The 23,380-nt window shown below is 46.0% G+C and overlaps 2 protein-coding genes and 1 pseudogene across 2 annotated transcripts; 2 read left to right on the forward strand and 1 right to left on the reverse strand.

Annotated features, from left to right (window-relative positions):
* The first annotated feature begins 4,831 nt into the window (after positions 1–4,831).
* On the forward strand, positions 4,832–5,773 carry LOC119932798 (olfactory receptor 9K2-like). The gene has a single exon (XM_038751938.1). It carries the CDS (start codon positions 4,832–4,834, stop codon positions 5,771–5,773), a length of 942 nt encoding a protein of 313 aa, XP_038607866.1.
* Positions 5,774–9,884: 4,111 nt separating this feature from the next.
* Positions 9,885–10,888, reverse strand: LOC119933033 (annotated as a pseudogene).
* Positions 10,889–21,652: 10,764 nt separating this feature from the next.
* Positions 21,653–22,591, forward strand: LOC119933286 (olfactory receptor 6C76-like). Its single transcript, XM_038752729.1, has one exon. It carries the CDS (start codon positions 21,653–21,655, stop codon positions 22,589–22,591), a length of 939 nt encoding a protein of 312 aa, XP_038608657.1.
* Positions 22,592–23,380: the final 789 nt, after the last annotated feature.

Raw genomic sequence — 23,380 nt, forward strand, 5'->3', positions numbered from 1 at the left:
ATGTGTGTTGTGGGGGAAACCTGTCCTGCCACTCTTCCCATCTTTTTGGACTCTCGGCATCTGAGTTACCTAATCCTCGTGGATTATGGCCCTAGAGCTCCGTGAATTCTTCTTTGATTGCCCCTGTTGCGTTTTCCTAAGTAGCTAATTTTCGGCTTCCCTCCCCCTTCCCCTCCTCCTCTCTCTCATGGGGGTCCTTCCAGGAAGCCCAAGATGCCTGCTCTCTGGGTGCAATTAGCTGGAATGGTTGCATAAAACTGCGAATAACCTGAACCCACTTCATTTAACCTGACAATCTCTCCCTCCCCTTCCTTATCCCTTTCCCGGGTGATTGTGGGCCGTTTCCCCACTTCCTCCCAGAGCTGTCGTCCCTTCTCATGCAGAATGGAGAAGCACATTTCTGCTGCTTGACTCCTTGCTAGCCCTTTCTATAGGGTTTGAAGCCGGTACCTCCCGACTCAAGTCTTCTAGTTTAGACCCCTGCCCCCGGAAAGGACTGTTTTTCGGGGGAGTCGATCTGTGACAGAGAGGGTCTCACTGCCTTCTCCAACATCCACGCTCTACTGCACTCTCCCCTCACTGGCGCTTAATCACTTCTTTCCTCCACCTCCTGGAGCTCGAAGAGCTTTCCTGATTATAACCGTTTCCAGCCTTCGAAAAGATCCTTCAGAGTACCCTGGCAGGACAGGGGCCAGGAAAGAGACCGAAAAGCGTCCCCGCCACCACCCGAGGTAAGAGTCATTGAAACGGGCCTCAGCCATCCAATCTGGTTCTTGTGCTCCCTCTGCTGGCCTTGCCGATCGCCAGCTCTCGGCGATCAATCAATCAATCAATCAATCGGATTGATTACTGTGTGTAGAGCACAGTACCAAGTGCTTGGGAGAGTATAATGTAACAGAGTTGGTAGACATGTTCCCTGTCTACTAAGAGCTTACAGTCTAGAGGGGGAGACAAACATTAAGGTAGTTCAATAAATTATGGATATGTACATAAAGGCTGTTGGGCTGAGGGAGGGGTGAATAAAGGAAATAAATTCAATGGCGATGCAGAAAGGAGTGAGGAAATAGAAAGAGAAGAGGAAATGAGGGCTTAGTCGGGAAAGGAGGAGGAGATGTGCCTACAAAACGACTTTGAATGTGCAGAGAGTAGTAGTCTGTCAGATATGAAGAGGGAAGACCTAGGGAAGATGAGACGTCCTGGTCTTCACTGCTACTACTACTACTTACTTAGCACTTACTATAGGCCCTACTGAGAGCTCACCTCCTCCAGGAGGCCTTCCCAGACTGAGCCTCCTCCTTCCTCTCCCCCTCCTCCCCCTCCATACCCCCCACCTTACCTCCTTCCCTTTCCCACAGCACCTGTATATATGTATATATGTTTGTACATATTTATTACTCTATTTATTTATTTATTTATTTTACTTGTACATATCTATTCTATTTATTTTATTTTGTCAATTTGTTTGGTTTTGTTCTCTGTCTCCCCCTTCTAGACTGTGAGCCCACTGTTGGGTAGGGACTGTCTCTATGTGTTGCCAATTTGTACTTCCCAAGCGCTTAGTACAGTGCTCTGCACACAGTAAGAGCTCAATAAATACGATTGACTGATTGATTGATTGATTTGTTAAGTTCTCACTATGTGCCAGGCACTGTACTAAGTGCTGGGGTAGATACAAGATCATCAGGTCAGACCCAGTCCCTGTCCTATTTAGAGCTCACAGATTCATCCCCATTCTTCAGAGGAGGTAACTGAGGCCCAGAGAAGTTAAGTGACTTGCCCAAGGTCATCCAGCAAATAAATAGTGAAGCCAGGGATTAGAACCTAGGTTTTTTGACTTCCAGGCCCATGCTCTTTCCACTAGACTATGATGCTTCTTTACAAGTGGGAGGGACTAGTTACTACCACTACCATTACTGCTAGTAGTATTATATTGATTACTACCAGTACTAGAAATAGCGTTTATTAAGCACTTACTATGTGCAGAGCACTGTACTAAGCAATGGGAAACAGTACAAAAGAGGGAATTAGGCACAGCTCCTGTCCCTCGAGAGGCTCATAATCTATGAATAAAAATGGGGGAGAGTACTTGAGACACACAATGAGAGCAATGAAATAATAAAACATTAAGGCAGCATAAGAGACAAGGACAAATACACATAACACAAAATAGACAACAAAAGTCATTAGGGAGCCATGACTGGAGGAGTGGAATTTCAGGTTCCCCTTGATTTGGAGTTCATGGCATACCCGAAGTCACAGCAATGGCTACCGCAGTCACTAGCCTTCCCAAGGATTAAGGAAGTCTCATGCTGTAGATGTTGGGGAGAATGGTCAGAAGAAAGTGTTGTTATCCTGTATCTAATCTTTGATCATGGCTCCTCATATTTTCAACAAACGATAAACCACTCCTCTTCAGTTCTAGGAATGCTATGCATGAATGATAAGAGAAACAGTGTTGCCTCGTGGATAAAACATGGGCCTAGGAGTCAGAAGGAGCTGGGTGCTGATCCTGACTGCCACTCATCGCTCTGTAATTTTGGGCAAGTCACTTCACTTCTCTGGGTCTCAATTATCTCATTTGTAAAATGGAGATTAAGACTGTAACCTCCATATGGGAAAGGAACTGTGTCCAACCCGGTTTGGTTGTAATAATAATATCAGTCAATCAATCAATTGTATTTATTGAGTGCTTACTGTGTGCACAGCACTGTACCAAGCGCTTGGGAAGTACAAGTTGGCAACATATAGAGCCGGTCCCTACCCAACAGTGGGCTCACACTCTAGAAGGGGGAGACAGAGAACATAACAAAACATATTAACAAAATAAAATAAATAAAATAGATATGTACAAGTAAAATAAATAAATAGAGTAATAAATACGTACAAACATATATACATATATACAGGTGCTGTGGGGAAGGGAAGGAGGTAAGGTGAGGGGGATGGAGGGGGGAGGAGGGGGAGAGGAAGGAGGGGGCTCAGTCTGGGAAAGCCTCCTGGAGGAGGTGAGCTCTCAGTAGTGCCTTAAAGGGAGGAAGAGAGCTAGCTTGGCGGATGTGGGGAGGGAGGACATTCCAGGCCAGGGGGATGATGTGGGCCGGGGGTCGACGGCGGGACAGGCGAGAACGAGGCACGGTGAGGAGATTAGCGGCAGAGGAGCCGAGGGTGAGGGCTGGGCTGTAGAAGGAGAGAAGGGAGGTGAGGTAGGAGGGGGCGAGGTGATGGAGAGCCTTGAAGCCCAGGGTGAGGAGTTTCTGCCTGATGCGTACGTTGATTGGTAGCCACTGGAGATTTTTGAGGAGGGTAGTAACATGCCCAGAGCGTTTCTGGACAAAGAAAATCCGGGCAGTGGCGTGAAGTACGGATTGAATAATAATAGTATCTGTTAAGCACTTACTATGTGCCAGGCACTGTACCAAGTGCTGGAGTGGAGACAAGCATATCGATTTGGACACTGTCCCCATCCCACATGGGACTCACAGTCTCAATCCCCATTTTTCTGATAAGGTAACTGAGACCCAGAGAAGTGAAGTGACTTCACATAGCAGACAAATGACAGAGCTGGAGTTAGAACCCGTGACCTTTTAACTCCTAGACCCATGCTCTAGCCACTACGCTATGCTGCTTCTCACCCCAGTGCTTATTACAGTGCCTGGAACATAGTAAACACTTAACAAATACTATTATTATTACTATTATAGTAATAATAATAATGATGTGGGTCTTCAGTAGCTCTGACGCCTGGAAGAGTTAATATAGGAAGTCCACGCCCTTCTCTCTGCCTGCAGTTTTGTTGGGTACCTGATACCTTCTATATAGCTTTTTCAGGTCTGAACTCTACTAGTCTCTCCAGTTACTTTCGATTTTCCTGGCTAGCTTCCCCTTCACTCCCTACCCCAGGAACTCATACACTAGCTGGAGCAGAGGGTCCACTGTCCCTTTCTTTTCTCAGGTGGCCTTGCTCTTTCTCCCAAGCCTCAGTAATTGGACTCTGAGCTGCCCCAGCAACTGGCATTCACTGCAGGCAATGGTAGCTTAGTGCATAGGCTTGCCAACAGGCAACTAGACTACCACTATTATAATTACTACTAATAGAACAGTTACTAGTAATAATAGTAACTATACTAATAATACTACTAATAATAATAATGGCATTTATTAAGCGCTTACTATGTGCAAAGCACTGTTCTAAGCTCCGGGGAGGATACAAGGTGATCAGCTTGTCCCACGGGGGGCTCACAGTCTTCATCCCCATTTTACAGATGAGAGAACTGAGGCACAGAGAAGTGAAGTGACTTGCCCAAAGTCACACAGCTGACAATTGGTGGAGCCGGGATTTGAACCCATGACCTCTGACTCCAAAGTCAGGGCTCTTTTCCACTGAGCCACGCTGCTTCTCATTACTACTATTAGTAGTAATGATAGTAGTAGCTAACTAGTAGTAGTAGTAATAGTAGTAGTAGTGATAGTAGTAGTAATAGCAGTAGCACTGATGAGAAACAGCATTGTCTGGTGGATAGGGCACAGGCCTGGGGGGCAGAAGGACCTGGGTTCTAATTCTGTTCCACCACTTGTCTCCTGTGTAACCTTGGGCAAGTCATTTCAATTCCCTGGACCTCAGCTACATAGTCTGTAAAATGGGAATTAAGACTGTGAGCTTCATATGGAACCTGGGCTGTGTCCAACCTGATTATCTTCTACCTATCCCAGTGCTTAGTACAATGCCTGGGACTTAGTAAACACTTAATAAATATCACTATCATCACACTAGTGCTATTACCACTTCTGCAGCCAAATTAACACGGTCATTGCTCCTCAGCAGACCTTCAGGATGGGCAGTGAGGGAGAAGCCAACCGGTCGGTGGGAACCTACTTCATTCTCATGGGCTTTAGGGTCATCCCAGAACTCCAGATCTTCCTCTTCCTAGTGTTCCTGGTGGCCTACTGCCTGGTGCTGGTGGGGAACGTCAGTATGATAGCCTTGATACAAGGGGACCTGCGGCTCCATACCCCTATGTACTTCTTCCTCCAGAACCTGTCCTTCACTGACCTCTCTTACACCTCTGCCATTGCCCCCAAGGCACTGGCCAGCTTCTGGGAACAGGGTAAGTTCATTTCCTTCGCGGGCTGTGTTGCCCAGTTCTTCCTGTTCACTATCTTCATTGTAACCGAGGGCTTTGTCCTGGCGGCCATGGCCTATGACAGACTGGTCGCTATCTGCTCGCCACTCCTCTACAACTCCCGCATGTCTCAGTCTCTCTGCAACCGGCTAGTGGCTGGCTCATATGCCTGTGGCTTTATCAGCTCCACTCTCCAGTCTACCACGACATTCTCTGTGAGCTTCTGTACCTCACGGGTCATCGAACACTTCTACTGCGATGTCCAGCAGCTCCACCGGATCACGTGCTCTGACACCTCCGTCCAGGAGGCCATGTCCTTTGTCGTGGCTGCAGTCATCATTCTGCCCACCGTCCTGGTTATCCTGGGCTCTTACACCTTCATTGGCTCTGCCATCTTGAAGATCCACTCCTCTGAAGGACGAAAGAAGGCTGTCTCCACCTGTGGCTCTCATCTGTGTGTCGTAAGCCTCCTCTATGGAACCGTGTCTTTCGTTTACCTCACCCCACCCTCATCCCCTGAGTGTCGCAAGGTGGCTGCCATGTGTTACACCCTCATCACCCCCATGCTGAACCCCATTATTTATTCCCTGAGGAACAAAGATGTCAAGGAGGCCCTGAGAAGGATCTTGGCAAATAAAATGGTTTCTCTCTGAAACCGCGCCCCCTAATAGTAGTGGTAATAATAATAACAGTTATGGTACTTGTTAAGTGCTTACAATGTGCTAAGCACTGTTCTAAGTGCTGGGGTAGAAACAAATCCATCAGATTGGACACAGTCCCTACCCCACATAAAGCTCACACTCTAATCCCCACTTTATAGATGAGGTAACTGAGGCCCAGAGAAGTTAAATGACTTGCCCAGTGTCATACAGCAGACATGTGGCAGACCCAGAATTAGAACCCGGTTGCTTCTGACTCCTAGGCCCGTGCTGTATTCACTAAACAACACCAGTAGTATTTATTGAGCACCCCCTGGGTGTGGTGCACTGTACTGAGCTCTCAGGAAATACAGAAGTGGCATATTCCTCTGCCCACAAGGAATTAGTACTCTAAAACTATAGCTCACTGGAGGAGGAGTAGAATTAGTATTTTTAAGCACCCATAGTGCACTGATTTCTTTTTCTGTTGACCTCTTAATCACGCCCTGCACTCCACCAAAACTGCCCTCTCAAAGGTCATCAATGACCTCCTTCTTGCCAAATCCAACGGCTCATACTCTATCCTAATCCTCCTCTACCCCTCAGCTGCCTTCCACACTGAACCACCCCCTCCTCCTCAACACGCTATCCAACCTTTGCTTCACAGACTCCGTCCTCTCCTGGTTCTCCTCATCTCTCCGGCCGTTCATTCTCAGTCTCCTTTGCCGGTTCCTCCTCCCCCTCCCATCCCCTTACTGTAGAGGTTCCTCAAGGGTCAGTTCTTGGTCCCCTTCTGTTCTCTATCTACACTCATTCCCATGGTGAACTCATTGGCTCCCACGGCTTCAACTATCATCTCTACACTGATGACACCCAAATCTACATTTCTGCCCCTGCTTTCTCCCCCTCCCTTCAGGCTCGGGTCTCCTCCTGCCTTCAGGACATCTCCATCTGGATGTCTGCCCTCCATCTAAAACTCAATATGTCCAAGACTGAACTCCTTATCTTCCCTCCCAAATCCTGCCCTCTCCCTGACTTTCCCGTCACTTTAAACGGCACTACCATCCTTCCAGTCTCACAAGCCCGCCGCCTTGGTGTCATCCTCGACTCTGCTCTCTCGTTCACCCCTCACATCCAATCCGTCACAAAACCTGCCGGTCTCACCTCCCCAACATCGCCAAGATCTGCCCTTTCTTTTCCATCCAAACCGCTACCTTGCTGGTTCAATCTCTCATCCTATCCCTACTGGATTACTGTGTCGGCCTCCTCTCTGACCTCCCATCCCCCTGTCTCTCCCCACTTTAGTCTATACTTCACTCTGCTGCCCGGATCATCTTTGTGCAGAAACGCTCTGGGCATGTTACTCCTCTCCTCAAAAATCTCCAGTGGCTGCCTGTCAACCTACACATCAAGCAAAAAATCCTCACTCTCGGATTTAAGGCTCTCCATCACCTCGCCCCCTCTTACCTCACCTCCCTTCTCTCCTTCTACAGCCCAGCCCGCACCTTCCACTCCTCTGCCGCTAACCTCCTCACTGAGCCTCGTTCTCGCCTGTCCTGCCGTCGACCCCCCCGCCCACGTCCTCCCTCTGGCCTGGAATGTCCTCCCTCCACACATCCACCAAGCTAGTTCTCTTCCTCCCTTCAAAGCCCTACTGAGAGCTGACCTGCTCCAGGAGGCCTTCCCAGACTGAGCCCCCTCTTTCCTCTCCCCCTCCCCATCCCCTCCGCCCTACCTCCTTCCCCTCCCCACAGCACTTGCATATATATTTGTACAGATTTATTAATCTATTTATTTTACTTGCACATATTTACTATTCTATTTATTTTGTTAATGATGTGCATATAGTTCTAATTCAATTTGTTCTAAGGACTTTGACACCTGTCTACATGTTTTGTTTTGTTGTCTGTATCCCCCTTCTAGACTGTGAGCTCGCTGTTGGGTAGGGACCGTCTCTATATGTTGCTGACTTGTACTTCCCAAGTGCTTAGTACAGTGCTCTGCACATTGTAAGTTCTCAATAAATACGATTGAATGAATGAATGCCCTCCCCCTAACATGGAACCTCCTCCCACTTCATAACTGGCAGACCACTGTCCATTCCCATCTCCTCCAGGAGGCCTTCCCTGATTAGTCTCGAATCTCCCCACCCTATTTTCCCCCAACTTCTGCCCCATCATTTATGTATCACCTGAGCACTTGGGTATTTACGCCTGATTCCTTTGCACTTATGTCCATATCTTTAAACTCTACCTCTTCCCAACCACTTGTGATTTACATATGTAGCTGTCTTCTCCACTAGATTGTAAATTATTTCGGGGCAGGGATCGTGTCTCTATTGTACTCTGCCAAGTGCTTAGTACAGTGTTCGGTCCAGAGTAAGCGTTCAGTAAATTCTACTGATTGACAACAATTGTTTGGGAGGTACAGAATAAAGGAGTGACACAATCCCTGTCCACAAGGAGCTTATATTCGAATGAAAGATACAGACATACAAATACTCACAATTAGAGATGTCAAAATTAATCACTGAATATATACATTAGTGTCCCCTCCTTTTCTCCAAACTGCCAAGCCTCCTCCTTTGGGGACATTTTTTATGGCAATGCCTGTGTTCTTACTGTACAGCCTTCTGCAAGTCACTTTGCACTCTGAGTTTCAGTTCTCCTCAGGGCCCTATCCAGGAAGTACTAATAGCACACGGTTCCCAAAGCACCAGAACAGGGGTAGGAAGGAACTAGGGAGGTGATGGGGAAGAATTTAGGGAGTTCACACATAATGATTTCAATTTATTTAGCAAAGTTATTAGCAAGATCATTAGTGGCAAGAGGACTTGGGGTCACAGGGGGTTGAAGGAGAAAGTTAAAAGTCAGGAATAGTTGGTTCTGGGGTTACTTGAGCAGTGAAGTGGGGGTGAATTTGAGATGGATGAGTTCCGTCCAAAAAAAGTTTATAGGTATAACCATAATAACAAAAATAGAAGTATTTATTTTACATTTTCTATGGGACAAGCACTGGTGTAGGTACATGGTAATTGGGTCAGACTCAAGTCGTTGTTCCACATGGGGTTCACAATCTAAGTAAGAGGGAGAACGATCATTGAATCCCTATTTTATAGATGAAGAAGCTGAAGCATCGTGAAGTTTTAGAAAAAAATGATCTGGACAGCAGAGTGAAGTGTGGGCAAGGGAGGGGAGAGGCTGGTGACAGAGAGGTCTGCGAGGACCGGGAAGTAGTACTCCAGTAGGGATATGACAAACATCTGGACCAGCTTGGTGGTATTTGATGAGCTCCAATGGGCACAGCACACAGTAGTAAAAGTTGGGAAAGTAAAGTAGATCTACAAGACAAGTTTCCTTCCCACAAGGAACTTCCACCCTACTGAAAACAGGCAAAAATACCCAAAAACGTTATAAACAGGGTAATCAGAATAAATAAATTAACTGTAAAATTGGTTATACAAATACACCTATGTGCTGAGGGTGAGAGTAAATCAATCAATATGTAGGCATCCCGCGGGGTGGCGGGGGGGGGGGGGGGGGGGGGGGGGCTGGGGGGAATTCTGGGAACAAGTGGATCCTGAGGAGAAAATGGACAAAAGTACATCACGTAAGTACATCACGTAAGTGCACGACTTGGTTACAGAAACCCAATAACCTAAAACACCTAAAGCCCTAAGGCGTTCCATACTGTGTCAGATTCACCATATACCTATGGAAAAGTTATAAATCTCTCATTCGTATCTAAAGGGGGTGCGATTGTGGTCAAGGATTTGTGTGATATATGGATGGGCCATCAGTAAGGAGTTACTAGGGGGAAACTTGGGGTGTCAAGTGGCCAGCCTCTCAACATCAATCTATCAAAAATATTAATTAAATATTAATTAAGCCCTGGAGAGAGAATAGTGGGAGAAGACAGGCTCCCTTCCATGAAGGAGCTTGCACTCTAACCATGAAGATGGTTACCATCCAGGACAGTCATAGCCCCATCTCTCCATATCGTTCCATTGCCACTGACAGACGCAGAGTCCTGGGTGGATGGATCAATGGTCTGACCATTGATGCATCTTCCATCTTTGTTGATCCCTCCATACTGGGATTTGACATTCTGATGTCCAGCAAGACTCTCATTTCCTGTGGAAAATGTTTACATTTCCTACCACATCCCTGAAGACCTGCTTGACTTGCTGGTTCCGCAGGGTGTAGATGAAAGGGTTGAGCAACGGAATCACGGAGGTGTGGAGCATAGCCACCCTCTTATTGTAGTCTAAGCCTTCCTTGGGGAACGGATTGATATACATGAAGATGCAGCTGCTGTAGGAGATGGAGACCATGGCCATGTGGGAGGAGCAGGTAGAAAAGGCCTTTTTCCTCTGCTGGGCGGAGGGCAGTCTCAAGATGGCCCAGACAATGGCCGTGTAGGACACGGTCACTAGAGCCAGGGTGATCAGGAGTGTCACCACCGCCAAGACAAGGACTATCACCTCTATGGGGTGGGTGTCATAGCAGGCCAGCTGCAGTAATATTATGTAGTTGCAGCAGTAATGGTTGTTAACGTTGGAGTCACGGAAAGGCAGCTGGATGATCACGGTGTTTGGCACTAAAATAGTAAGCAAGCCGGACACCCAGGATCCAAGAACCAGCAGGATGCAGACGCTGCCACTCATGACAATCGTGTAGTTCAGGGCCGGCAGATGGCGACATAACGGTCGTAGGACGTGGTGGCCAAGAGGAAGAACTCTGTCGCCCTCAGCAAGATGGCGAAGAAGAACTGTGTAAAACAGGCGTCAAAGCTAACGGTCTTGTTCCCAGTTCCAATGCTGACCAGCATTCTGGAGACAAAGAGGGACGCTAAAGAAATCTCCAGGAAGGAGAAATTGCACAGGAAGAAGTACATGGGGATGCAGAGGCGGGAGTCAAGCAGGATGAGGGTGATGATGGTCAGTTTACTGGCAACACAGCACATAGGTGGCAAACAGAAAAAGGAAAAGCAGAGGCTGAAACTCTGGACTCAAGCGCTTAGTACAGTGTTCTGCACACAGTAAGCGCTCAATAAATACAATTGAATGAATGGATCATCTGTCAAGCAAAGGAAAATGAACTATGTCACTGTTGTTCGGTTTCTCATCATTGGCTCCTCTGGGCATTGAAAGAGTAGGGAGAACGCAGGTGGGAGAAGAATTGGAAGACTAATCATTCAATCATTCTCTCAGTATATTAGTCATATGTATTGCGCTCCAATTGTGTGTGGAGCACTGTGTTGAACACTCGGGACAGTACAGTAAAGTTAGAAAATGTGATCCCTGCTCTCCTTTGAAGTCTAGCAGGTGATCCAGACTCTGACAAGATTTACAACAAATCAATCAATCATACTGATTAAGCTCCTAATGTGTGTAGGGCACAATGCCAAGCACTTGAGAGAGTATGATAGAATTAGTAGATATGATCCCTGCCTTCTAAGAACTTACAGTCTCTCCTGGGAAACAGACATAAAAATCAATTACTAATGTCCAACCTACCCCAGCGCTTAGAACAGTGCTTGACATCTAGTAAGCGCTTAACTAATGCTATTATTATTACTGTTATCATTATCATTATTATTATCATCAATAGGAGGAAAAGGTAGTGTAAAGATCTGTACATAAGTGCTACAGGGAAAGGAGAGGGGTGAATTCCCAAGTGTTTAGTTGGAAAGAGAGGGCTGAAAAATGGCAGCTGGTCAGGGCCAAAGGAAAACTTTTTTTTATGAAATCATGGAAAAAGGGATAATGTCTTCACCCGTTTACCTTGATTCTTCATTTCTCTAAATATTATTTTCTTTGGTTTTTGTCTTCTGGGTTTCCTCGTGCCCACTAGCTCTGTTGGCTCTCATGAAATCACTCCCACTTTCCAAATCTTCATTCGTGCCAAAACTTTTCTCTGAAAAACACTCCAACTACTTTCTTAGCAAGGGATATTAATCTTCTGCTTTTCATTCCTCTTTGGCGTATTCCCTTCTACTGCAGATTCTCATCTCATTCTCACCTTCTTCCTGAGAGTTGTTCTCCTCTCTTCTGACTCCAACGCCTGGATCGGACTCCCTCTCTCTCCACATCAGTCCATCCACAGCTCTCTCCATCCACAAAGCCTTCCTGAAATCCTAACTCCCCCAGGAGCCCTACCCTGATTCGTTTTACTTCTCTCTAGATCACATCCTCCCAACTACAACAACAGACCTTCTGCACCAACTACACATTTCTCCACATGTCAACTTACGTAATTTATTCTTTCAGCACCAACTTTTCTACACAAGCACTTTTTCTTCTCTTTTTCTATCAGAAATCTATCTGTTATTTCTTTTGGTGTACGCTTCTTCCAGGTGCTTGTAAGCTCATGGGGGGCAGAAATCATGCCTGCTAACCTAATGTACACTTCCAAGTTCTTGGTACAGTGCTCTGCACAGAGTAGACAATAAGCTACTGTGTCTGGTCTACCAATTCTAATGTATTGTACTCTCCCAAGCTCCAAATTCAGTGCTCAACACATAGTAGGCACTCAATAATTACTATCGTTTGATTGATTGAAGCCTTTCCCCTCCCAGTCTTCATCTCCCCCGACCCCTGTCCCTTAAAGTTTGACTCCTATTCCTTCCCCCAGTCCCTTGAAGCAGTTTCAGGAAAAGTTGGCATTCTGGGAGAGAGAGGAGCTTTTTCACACCCAAAGACTTTACAGCATTCTTAAAAAAGGAATTTCGTTTATATGATCCCACTCAGGGTTTTTCATACACGCACCATCTCAAAATCAATCTGACGATAGAATTTACTGAAATAATTCAGGAGGCATTCAACAGAGCTGAGATTTCAGCAAAATACCATGCCAGAAGGCGGATGCTTCTTTGAGAAACTAAGTTGTTTCAGTCTTTCCCGAAAGAGTGGGAGCAGCTACAGGGTGTTTGTAGTTCAGGGATAGCATCCTCAAGGCACCCGTGCGGAGGAGGCGAGAGCTGTCAAGGAGCCCCAAAATATTAATTAAAGCATTTATTAAGCGCTTAGTATGTTCTAAGAGCTGAAATGGATACATGATTAACAGATCGGGCAGAGGCCATCTCCCACACGGAGCTCACAATCTATCTAATTCCCATCCTTGCTAGCCCTTCCTACAGTTTCTATTCAGTCTGACTCAACCATTCGAGAGGACCTCAGGGGTCAGTTAGTGCAGCACCCATCCCCCCCAGAAGGGCTGTTTTTCATGGTGGGAGGGAATCTGCCATAGGCAGAGATGAAAAGTCGAAGATCTGTCAGCTAGTTTGTGACGGTCTCCCTCTCTCCTCCAACATCCACCCTCTACCTCGCTCTCTTTGTACCAGAGCTGAACTGCTTTTTTTCCCCACCCTCCTGGAACTTGAGGGGCATTCTAGATTGTAACCATTTCCAGAAAGAGCCTTAGGGCACCCCGACCGGATGAAGGCAGGGAAAAGGGCCGAAAAGCTCCCCCTCCACCTCCCGAGGGAAGAGTCAGTGGAGCCAAGCTCTGCGGTCAGCCATCTGTTCCGGGCCTTGCATGCACCCGCTCCTGTCCTCACAGATTACCGACTCGCAGCGATGAGGGATTGGCAAAGCAATTCATAGAATCATAGATTTCCCGAGATATCATCTAGTCCAGTTCCTTACTCCCAGGCAGTACCACACCTACCACATCTCCCCTGCTATAAACCCAGCCCTCGCAGCCTGGACAGTCTCCCAGCAGCCTATCAGAGTCTTGCAGCTGTTGCTTCTGCTTTTTCTGTTGAGAGTCCCATTCTTCGCTATGACTACTACTACTTACTAATAATTACTACTGCTACTACTACTACTACTACTACTACTACTGCTACTACTACTACTACTACTACTACTACTACTAATAATAATAATGATAATAAAATAATTGTTTAGCATGGCCTACTGGAAAAAACCTGGACCTGGGAGTCAGAAGGCCTGAGTCTTCTAGACTGTGAGCCCACTGTTGGGTAGGGACCGTCTCTATATGTTACCAACTTGTACTTCCCAAGCGCTTAGTACAATGCTCTGCACACAGTAAGCGCTCAATAAATACGATTGATTGATTGAGTTCTAACCCCGCCTCTGCCACTTGCCTGCTGCGTGACATGGGGCAAGTCACTTAACCTCTCTGTGCCTCAGTTACCTCATCTGTAAAATGGGGATTAAGACTGTGAGCCCCATGTGGGACAACATGATTACCTTGTATCTTCCCCCCCACCCCACTCCCAGCACTTAGAATAATAATAATAATAATAATAATAATAATAATAATAATAATAATAATGTCATTTATTAAGCACTTACTATGTGCAAAGCACTGTTCTAAGCGCTGGGAAGGTTACAAGGTGATCAGGTTGTCCCACGGGGGGCTCACAGTCTTAATCCCCATTTTACAGATGAGGTAAATGAGGCCCAGAGGGGTGAAGTGACTTGCCCAAAGTCACCCAGCTGACAATTGGCAGAGCCGGGATTTGAACCCATGACCTCTGACTCCAAAGCCCGTGCTCTTTCCATTGAGCCACGCTGCTTCTCAACAGTGCTTGGCACATAGTAAGCGCTGAACAAATGCCATCATTATTATTATTAATATTATATGATTTTGTATCTACCCCAGCAATTAGAACAGTGTTTGGCATTTAACAAATACCGTTATTATTATCTTTATTAATATTATCATTATTATTACTATCCAAGTGCAGTGATAAGTGCTGGGGGTATGTACAGGATAATCAGACTGGAAAGAGTCCCTGACCCAACCGGGGCTCACTGTCTAAAGGTCATTAACTCTTGGAGAACCTCATCCAACCCTGACACCACCACCCCCGACGCCCTTCTTAGCCTTCCCTTCTCAGGACTAAACAGCCCAGCACCCTAAGGCTTTCTGAGAAGAGACTATTCTATCATTTCATTGGTCTTCTCTGCTGGAATTTATTAGCTTGGTCTGCCTGTTGCATGTTTTCAACTTATAAGAACTCATAGCTTCCTTAATGACACTAACCATACCAACTTTTCTGGCTGCTTACCTTAGGAGAGCTGCTGTCAAGAGGAGAGAAGGAGAAAGAATAGGTGGAGGTCAAGGAAGAGGAGGAGGAGTGAAGAAGAGAGGAGAAAGAAGAGATAGTAGTGCCTTATTTTTTGTTTAGCATTATGATAACATTTCCAAAGTACTTTAACAATGTTTATATCCTTTGCAATAATTATTAAGTGCTCACTCAGCCCAAAAAGCTGCAGTGGATACATGATTAGCAGACCGGACATAGTCCCTCTCTCACACAGAGCTCACAGTCTATCTAATCTCCATGTGACAGGGGGGGAAATTGATTTGGGTGAGGTGAAATGACTTGCCCAAGTTCACCCAGCAGGACAATTGCAGAGTGGGACTTAAACTCGGGTCTACTGATTTCCTAATGAGCAGTGAAGGAAATCAAAACTTTCTTTGGGACCATAACCCTTCCCTCCTCACTAAGAACGCTTGCCCATCAGATCCATCTTGTTCTGCATCTTCACGCAAACTAGGCAATGCTGACAGGCATTGCTAAAGGTGCAAAGTGTGGGTTAGAAGTCTGAGGTGAGAGAAACCGGTCCTGGTTAGAAGAGCTATGGCCTCTCTGGAAAATGCCCAGAGACAATGGTTGTATTCCAGGTGGAAGGAGAGCAGAAACCTGAAGGAGATGGGAACCCAAGAAATCTTAGCAGGACTAATGTCTTGCTTGCCGATCTGATTAATTTTTATCCACTCTAGCGCTTAGACCAGTACTTGACATACAAGTGCTTGATGAATGCCGTAGTTATTATTATTATCATTATTATTATATATTCACTTCGTTCTCCTACTACACTCCAGCTCACACTCTCCTTTTCCTCATAAGCACAGCTTCTCATGTGATATGTTCCTAACTCTCTCGTCTCCAGTCTCTGTCCCATGAACCTTCCTCCTTCCTGGAACTCCCTCCCACTTCAAATTCACCAGTCCACAGCTCTCCCCATAGTCCAAGCAGTATGGCCTAGTGGATAGAACATGGGCTCGGGAGTTAGAAGGAGCTGGATTCTAATTCCAGCTCTGCCACTTGCCTGCTATGTGACCTTGGGCAAGTCACATCACGTCTCAGGGTTTCAGTTACCTCATTTGTAAAATGGAGATTAAGACTGTGAGCCCCACGTGGGACAGGAACTGTGTCTAACCCGATTTGCTTGTATCTACTCCAGCGCTTAGTACAGTGCCTGCCATATAGTAAGTGCTTAACAATTACCATTATTATTATTATTGTTAAGCCATTACTATGTGTCAAGTACTGTACTAAGTGCAGGGGCAGAGAGAAGGTAATCAAGGTATGGGGCTCACAGTCTAAATAGAGGGAAGAGCAGACATTGAATACCCATTTTGCAGATGAGGGACTAAGGCACAAAGAAGTTAAGTGACTTGTCCAAGGTCACCCAGCAGACAGAGGATTAAAACCCAGGTCCTCTGACTCTGAATCTCATGCTCTTTGATCTAGGCCTTGCTGTTTCTCAAAAGAAATCCCTCTGAAGTGATCAAATCCACTCAGGAACAGCTCATCATTCCATTGTTGTGTCAGAGGTAGGCAAATCGAGTCCTCTCCTGAGACATAAACTTTGAAAAGTGACTAATGAGGCACTAGGGGAATGATTAGTAAGCTTGAAACATAAGTCTCTGTTGGGGTGGGGTAGGAACAAGGTTCCTCGGAGCCTGGAGATTAGAGCTACCCTCAAGCCAGCCCCACAGCTACCCAGAGAACAAGAGCTTCCACCAATCCTAATTTGTATTTTCAGTTGTAAACTCAGACTGGAGAGCCTCAGGCCCTCTGAGATTCCTTTGCCTGGATACGGCTCTCCTGAGAGAATACAGCACAGCTTTATTGAGAAACCACAGTTCAGAACCTTGTATTTAACCACCTGTATATTCCTATTCCTTGTAGGAAAAGGATTGTAATTTTTACAGCTTTTATCCAGGTCATTCTAAACCCTTTACCCTTGCCCTCATCTCTCCAGCTGCCAACACCCTTCCTTCATCCTGGAACTCTCCCTTCCCACATCTGGCATACCACTATTCTCCCCATCATCAAAATCCTTCTGAAATTGCATCTCCTCCAGGGACTCTTTTCTGATTGATCACTGATATGCCCACTTTATATCCCCCACAACCGCCATTTCAGCACTTCTGCCCCACCTAAACATTTGAGTACTCACCATCGGTAATAATAATAATTATGGTATTTGTTAAGCGCTTACTATGTGTCAGGCACTGTACTAAGCGCTGGGGTGGCTACGAGCAAATTGGGTTGAACACAGTCCCTGTCTCATGTGGGACTCACAGTCTCACTTCCCGTTTTACAGATGAGGTAATTGAGGCACAGGGAAGTTAAGTGACTTGCCTAAGGTCACACAGAAGATAAGTGGCAGAGCTGAGATTAGAACCCATGACCTTCTGACTCCCAGGCTCATACTCTATCCATTAAGCTATGCTGCTTCTCTGTCCATATCTCACACACTCTATTAATTAAGTGTATGTAACACATGTACAAATCCTCTTTCCTTCTTCCTCCTGTCTAACTGATGACAGGGTTTGTTCTCCCACACTAAGCTCCTTAAGGGCAGGGATCATATTTGCTAATTCTACTAACTCTCTCTTTCCAAGCACAGTGCTCTACACATTGTAGGTGCTCAATAAATTGACTGATTGGTTGGTTGGTTGGTTGGTCTATCTTCCAGAGGAGCAGGGGGAGGTGTTACATTTCAGTGGACGTTTGTCCTGAAGAGAGGGCTTATGAAACATTTTCGTCACTTTCATAGATATCTCTACCTCTCTCCCAGAGCAAACTTCTTGGGTTGTTTCCTTGGTTGAGGCAGAATTTTTTGAATTTCGATTTGCAGCTCTAGGAGAAGTTGGGAGGTGGTCATGAAAAGCTGTATTTCATTCTTTTGGAGCAGATCATGACCCTCAACAATGAACTATGATCGTCCCCCTTTCTCCTCTTTACCTATGTGCTGAGCTTCACCAGAAACCTGACCATTGTCACCCTCTCTCTTCTTGACTCCTGTCTCTGCCCTCCCACATACTTCTTCCTGCACATTTTCTACTTCCTGGAGATATCTTTCATGCGTGCCTGCATTTCCAGATTCCTAGCTGCAAACATCACTGGAGACAGGATCATTTCGTACTACAGTTGTCCAACACAGCTGTTCTTCTTTATCCTGTGGGAGGAGACCGAGTTCTTCCTCCTGGCCGCTATGTCCAGATTTTCCAATCAATAGTATTGATTGATTAAGTACCTACCAAGTGCTAGTACCTACCAAATGTTTACAGCATGTAGAATACTTCAATTTCCACACTTTGAAGGTGAGAGCAGTGATCTCAGCCCCACTCTCACACCTCAATATGACAGTGAATCGAGAAACCTCCCTAGATCCCCTAGAATCATAGTACTAGATCCATAAATTAATCAGTCAACCAATAGAATTGACTGCGTATTTACTGTATACAGGGCTCTGAATTAGTTCTTGGGAGAGTACGGTAGAGTTAGTAGACATGATCCCTGCCCTTAAGGAGAACACAGTCTAATAATGATTATTATTTATTGAGCACTCCTAAACAGTTGGGAGAATATTCAAGAATTAGTAGCCAATCAATCAATAGTATTTATTGAATATTTACTATGTTTAAAGTACAGTACTAAGTTCTTGGAAGAGAACAGTGGAGTTAGTAATAATAATAATGAAAATTGTGGCATTTGTTAGGTGCTTACTATGTGCCAGGCACTGTACTAAACGCTGGGGTGGATACAAGCAAATCGGTTCAGTCGCATTCTCTGTCCTGCATGGGGCTTACAGCCTTAATCCCCATTTTACAGATGAGGGGACTGAGGCATAGAGAAGTGAAGTGACTTGTCCAAGGCCATGCAGCAGACAAGTAGCAGAGTCGTGATTAGAACCCATGACCTTCTGACTCCCAAGCCCGTGCTCTATAAACTACACCATGCTGGGGAAGATGAGCCATGTCCTCAAATAGCTTACAATCTAACGGGGGAGACAGACAGTAAAATAAATTTCACGTAGCGGGAAACCACTGAGTACATAGGTATTGACATAAATGAGGGTGATGATTATAAAAATGATGAAGTGGCAGTTCCCTGCCCTCAGTGATCTCACTTTCTTGAGAAGCAGCATTGTGTAGGGAAGAAGGCACGGGGTTGGGAGTCAGATGGCCATGGGTTTTAATCCCAGCTCCACCGTTTGCTTACTGTGTAACCTTGGGCAAGTCACTTCATTTCTCTGTGCCTTAGTTCCCTCATCTGGAAAATGGAGATTGAGTCTCTGAGCCCCACGTAGGATAGGGACTGTGTCTAACCCAATTTGCTTGTATCCACCCTTGCGCTTAGTACAGTGCCTGGCACACAGTAAGCACGCAACAAATATGATAATAATAATTATTATTAATAATAATAATCTATCAGAGGAGACAGTTCCTGATATAGATCACAGACAGTTGAGCAGCTACTGAGTGCAACAGTCATGATTGCAATGCACTGAGCCTACACAGTCTCTCGCTCTTTCCCCCCACTTTGGCCCCTCACCCCTATTGCCCCGTAGCCCGCATTGTAAGAGAGCTGGCAGGGAGAGCAATTGCCACTTGTAGTCATGGAGCAGAACCTCTCCAGTCAACCATATTTATTGAGCACTCACTGTGTGCAGAGCATGTCCAAAGCACTTGGGAGAGTACAGTATAACAATAAAACAGGCACATCCCCTAACCAGAACGAGCTTACTGTCTAGGAGGGGTGACAGACATTAATATAAATAAATAAATTACAGATATGTTGTTCAGTAAATTACAGATGTCCAAGATCTTATCATCTGCAGACACCCCTGAGCTTTCCCGTTGTGGTCAGACATCGCTGAGTACCTCACACGGTGGCCTTCCCTGACTAATCCCTCATTTCCTCTTCTCCGTCTCCCTTCTGCATCGCCCTGACTTGCTTCCTTTATTCACTGCCTCTGTTCCCAGCCCACAGCACTTATGTACACATCTGTAATTTTATTTATTGATATTAATGTCTTTCTCCCCTTCTAGACTGTAGGCTCGCTGTGGGCAGGAAGCATGCCTGTTTATTGCTATATTGTTCTCTCCCAGACGCTTAGTATAGTGCTCTGTATTCAATAAATACGATCAAATGAAATACGATTGAATGAATGAAGTGGGACTAAGGGCCGGAGGGATATTTTCCACTTTCTTAAGAACAGCAAGAGAAGAAAAACAAAAGAGCAACAGCAGCAGCTGTTACAGCAGCACCCCAGTACAGCTTGGGTGCAATGGCCAGTTTTCCCTCACGGGTAGCCCAGAGAGCAGGGACCACTGGGTGATGAGCGGATTGGCGAAGCCAGCCCCAGCTCCAGGAAAGAACCCTTCAAGATCCCCATCACTCCTCCGTCGGGGTTTTTCCAGGCACCGTCTCTTTCCCACCCAAATTAAAATTTTATGCTCAGGGGGGATTGAGAGCCAAGTTCATTAGTGCCTTGCAATAAGCATCTCCAGAGAATGTCTCTTTTGTTATCTAAAAAGCCCTCCCCATCTGCATTGAGAAGAACTCATAAAAGGGGCTGAATTTTGTCTCTGTAAAATAAGGGCTGGGGGAGAAAGGAATAACGACAAATCTCCTTTCTGTGACTGTTAGAAAGCAGCTTGCTTTCGCCAGTCTCAGCTATTCTATCTTTCCTTCCCTCTAGAACAGAGTTTTCTCCATCCCCGATGTTAGGCTGGCAAGAAGGGTGTCGCCCAGGACCCTGACTCCTCTCCCCTCCACAAACTGATGGAACTAGCAGCAGAAGAAGGAGGAGGATAAGGGAGATTCCGTCCTGCCTGGCAGGGCACCACAAAACTGGAGAAAGATTTGTACTGCTTAAATAGTAGGAAATTCTTCCTGAGAACAGGGAAAGGGTCGATTCGGATTTTCAAATGAACAAAACGAATATTCAGGGTGAAAACTCTGATCAAAACCATCGAGAATGTCAGAAAAGTAAGTATATGCTCCTCCTTAAGAATCTCGGTCCTCCCGAAATCTGATCTCTGCTGATTTTTTCTGTCCCATATCTGACCTTTCTGATTTGAGCAGGGAAGGAGACAGCGACAATTGGAAAGGAATCAGATGGATTGGCATTTTTTACTGGCTAGATTGATCTCTCGATCTCTGAGGGGTTGTTATTGGCCCGTGCCTCAGGTGATCTATTGCCCCTGGCAACTGTCTCTTTTTCACCAGGCAGATCTTAGCCTGGAGCCCTACTAAGGGTCCATTTGATAGTTCTCAGCTCTGGGATACCTGGGGTTCTAGCCCCAACTCTGCTCTGCTGACGAGACTGATGACCTCCTCTGCCCCTGGGTTCAAAAATCTGGGTGAATTCCTAATAGCTAATTTTTACTGCTGATCTCTCCCATTAGATTGTAAACTCCCCACAGGCGGGGTCCGTAGTCTATTGCTGTGCTCTGTATGCTGTAAGCACCAAATAAATACCACTGATTGATTGATTTTGCTTACCTAAGAGCCTATGAGAGTGTTGTGTACAGAAGAGGTGCTCAATAAACGCTGATGAGGACTGGTTTAATAAAGACAGCCAGGGTGATCGTAATGATTCGGTCCAATGAGAGAAGGAGAAGCATTCCAACTGGTTTCTTTGAGTTCCCCTTTTCAGCCTCTCTTCTCATTTAGTCGTATTTATTGAGCGCTTACTGTTGGCAAAGAGCTGTACTAAGAGTTTCGGAGAGTCTATAATGTAACAATAAACAAAAAAATTCCCTGATCAACTTCAGTTCTGCTTCGTCTCTCATCCTAAGGTGTGACCCCGGAGGAAATCCAGAGTCAGCGATGAGAAATCAGACCTCAGTGACCGAGTTCATCCTCCTAGGGCTGACGGACAATCCAGACTGGAAGATTGTCATCTTCATATTCCTGCTACTCAGTTACCTGTTGAGCATCACTGGGAACCTGACCATCCTCACCCTCACCCTATTGGACTCCCACCTCCACACCCCAATGTACTTCTTCCTCCAGAATTTCTCCTTCCTAGAAATTTCGTTTACATCGGTCACCATTCCCAAACTGCTGGTGGGTATTTCGACCGGGGACAGGACAATTTCCTATAATGCTTGTGCCATTCAGTTGTTCTTCTTCATCCTCCTGGGGGCGACGGAGTTCTTCCTCCTGGCCGCCATGTCCTACGACCGCTATGTCGCCATCTGCCGGCCGCTACATTACTTAACCATCATGAGCCGGAGAGTCTGCACCCTGCTGGTCCTCTGCTCCTGGCTGGTTGGCTTCCTGATCATCTTTCCGGGCCTCATCCTGGGTCTCCAGCTGGACTTCTGTGACTCGAACGTCATCAACCATTTCACCTGTGACACTGCTCCCATGTTGGAAATCTCGTGCACCGACACGCAATTATTAGAGCAGATGAATTTTATATTAGCAGTGGGGACACTCCTGGTCACTCTGACACTAGTCGCCGTGTCCTACACGGCCATCACCCGCACGATCTTGAGACTGCCCTCCACCCAGCAAAGAAAAAAAGCCTTTTCCACCTGCTCCTCCCACATGATCGTCATCTCCCTCTCTTACGGCAGCTGCATATTCATGTACATCAAGCCATCCCCCAAGGAAGGCTTAGACTTCAACAAGAGGGTGGCGGTGCTAAACACTTCCGTGGCCCCCATGCTGAACCCCTTTATCTACACCCTACGAAACCAGCAGGTGAAGCAGGCTATCAAGGACTTAGCTAAGAGGGTGATTTTCTTTAAGAAGAAATAAGAGGCTTTGGACACTTGTTTGTGATTCTGTAACAGAAAACGAAACTGAATGGCCAAAGCTTTCCTTAGTATGGACAGACTTACAGCTCTCCCCTCAGGTCTTCCTTCCTCATCCTCTTTTTCTGTTTCCATTCCCAAGTCTAAGCCACCCACCACTTTGTCCACTAGCCCTGCCCCATCCCTTTCCGCAACAACTTTAGAGCTAGTTGTGATAGTACAAGTAGTACAATGATAACTGTGGTATTTGTTAAGTGTTTACTATGTGTCACGTACTGCACTAAGATCTGAGGTAGATACAAGCAAATCGGGTTGAACATAGTCTCTGTCCCATATGGAGTTCATAATAGTAGTAGTAGTAGTAGTAGTAGTAGTAGTAGTAGTAGTAGTAGTAGTAGTAGTAGTTTCTCATCACTTTCTCACCACCATCCTTTCTGTCTCATAAGCCCATTAGCTTGGCGTTATCCTTGACTCCTCTCTCTCTTGTTCAACCCACAAATTCAATCTGTCACGAAATCCTGAGGTCCCACCTTCACAACATCGCTAAAATCCTCCCTTTCTGCATCATCCATACTACTGCCACGTTAATACAACCACTCATCCTATCCCGCCTGGATTACTGCGTCAGTCTGTCCATGCTGACCTCCAGTCCATACTTCACTTTGCTGTTTGGGTCATTTTTCTACCAAAACGTTCTGGACACGTCACCCCTCTCCTCAAAAAACTCCAATGGTTGCTCATCCACCTCTGTATCAAACAAAAATTCTTCTCCATTTGCTTTAAAGCACTCCAT

Source organism: Tachyglossus aculeatus, chromosome 10, assembly GCF_015852505.1.
Source record: "Tachyglossus aculeatus isolate mTacAcu1 chromosome 10, mTacAcu1.pri, whole genome shotgun sequence".
Lineage (NCBI taxonomy): Eukaryota > Metazoa > Chordata > Mammalia > Monotremata > Tachyglossidae > Tachyglossus > Tachyglossus aculeatus.